The sequence below is a fragment of the Macrobrachium nipponense genome, chromosome 5 (assembly GCF_015104395.2).
Source record: "Macrobrachium nipponense isolate FS-2020 chromosome 5, ASM1510439v2, whole genome shotgun sequence".
Taxonomy (NCBI): domain Eukaryota; kingdom Metazoa; phylum Arthropoda; class Malacostraca; order Decapoda; family Palaemonidae; genus Macrobrachium; species Macrobrachium nipponense.
The window spans coordinates 29,127,818-29,128,288 of record NC_061107.1 but is presented as its reverse complement, the minus strand read 5'-3'; the positions used below and the strand labels follow the sequence as shown (position 1 = coordinate 29,128,288).

The 471-nt window shown below is 31.0% G+C and overlaps 1 protein-coding gene across 1 annotated transcript in view; it reads left to right on the top strand.

Annotated features, from left to right (window-relative positions):
• The window catches only part of LOC135215742 (uncharacterized), a 32,614-nt gene extending 32,374 nt beyond the window's left edge, over window positions 1-240 (top strand). Inside the window, exon 8 of the mRNA XM_064250697.1 lies at window positions 109-240. Coding sequence (XP_064106767.1) covers window positions 109-240 — 132 coding nt within the window. The remainder of the gene's footprint in view (window positions 1-108) is intronic.
• The last annotated feature ends 231 nt before the right edge of the window (window positions 241-471 follow it).

The following is a 471-nucleotide window of genomic DNA, read 5'->3' as shown; positions in this document are numbered from 1 at the left end:
ACAACGGCCTGTCTGTAAGTATAGGTTCCCATTTTCAAACAACATCAATGACCCAGGTATTGTAGTGGGCAATCTTTGTAAATTATCTAACATCTTTTTTTCCTCCAGGAACCATACACGATTCAGCAGCAAGGTCCCCATTACTTCTACTTCGTGACAAAAGACACGTCGAATGAGCACACCAGAATTGGCACGTCTGCTGACAACATCAATATTCAGTATACGCAAAATTCTTGTTAAAATTTTATATACTTTTACATAAACACACATACTATATATACTATATATATATATATATATATATATATATATATATATATATATAATATATATATATAAATCAGAAGGCGTTGAAGAAGACAGCATTAAACATATGTAACTTTATTCACATTGCGACGTTTCGAGACAAATGTCTCATCATCCAGGCAAAATATAAGTTAAAAAACTGATATACAATACAGCATTAAATTA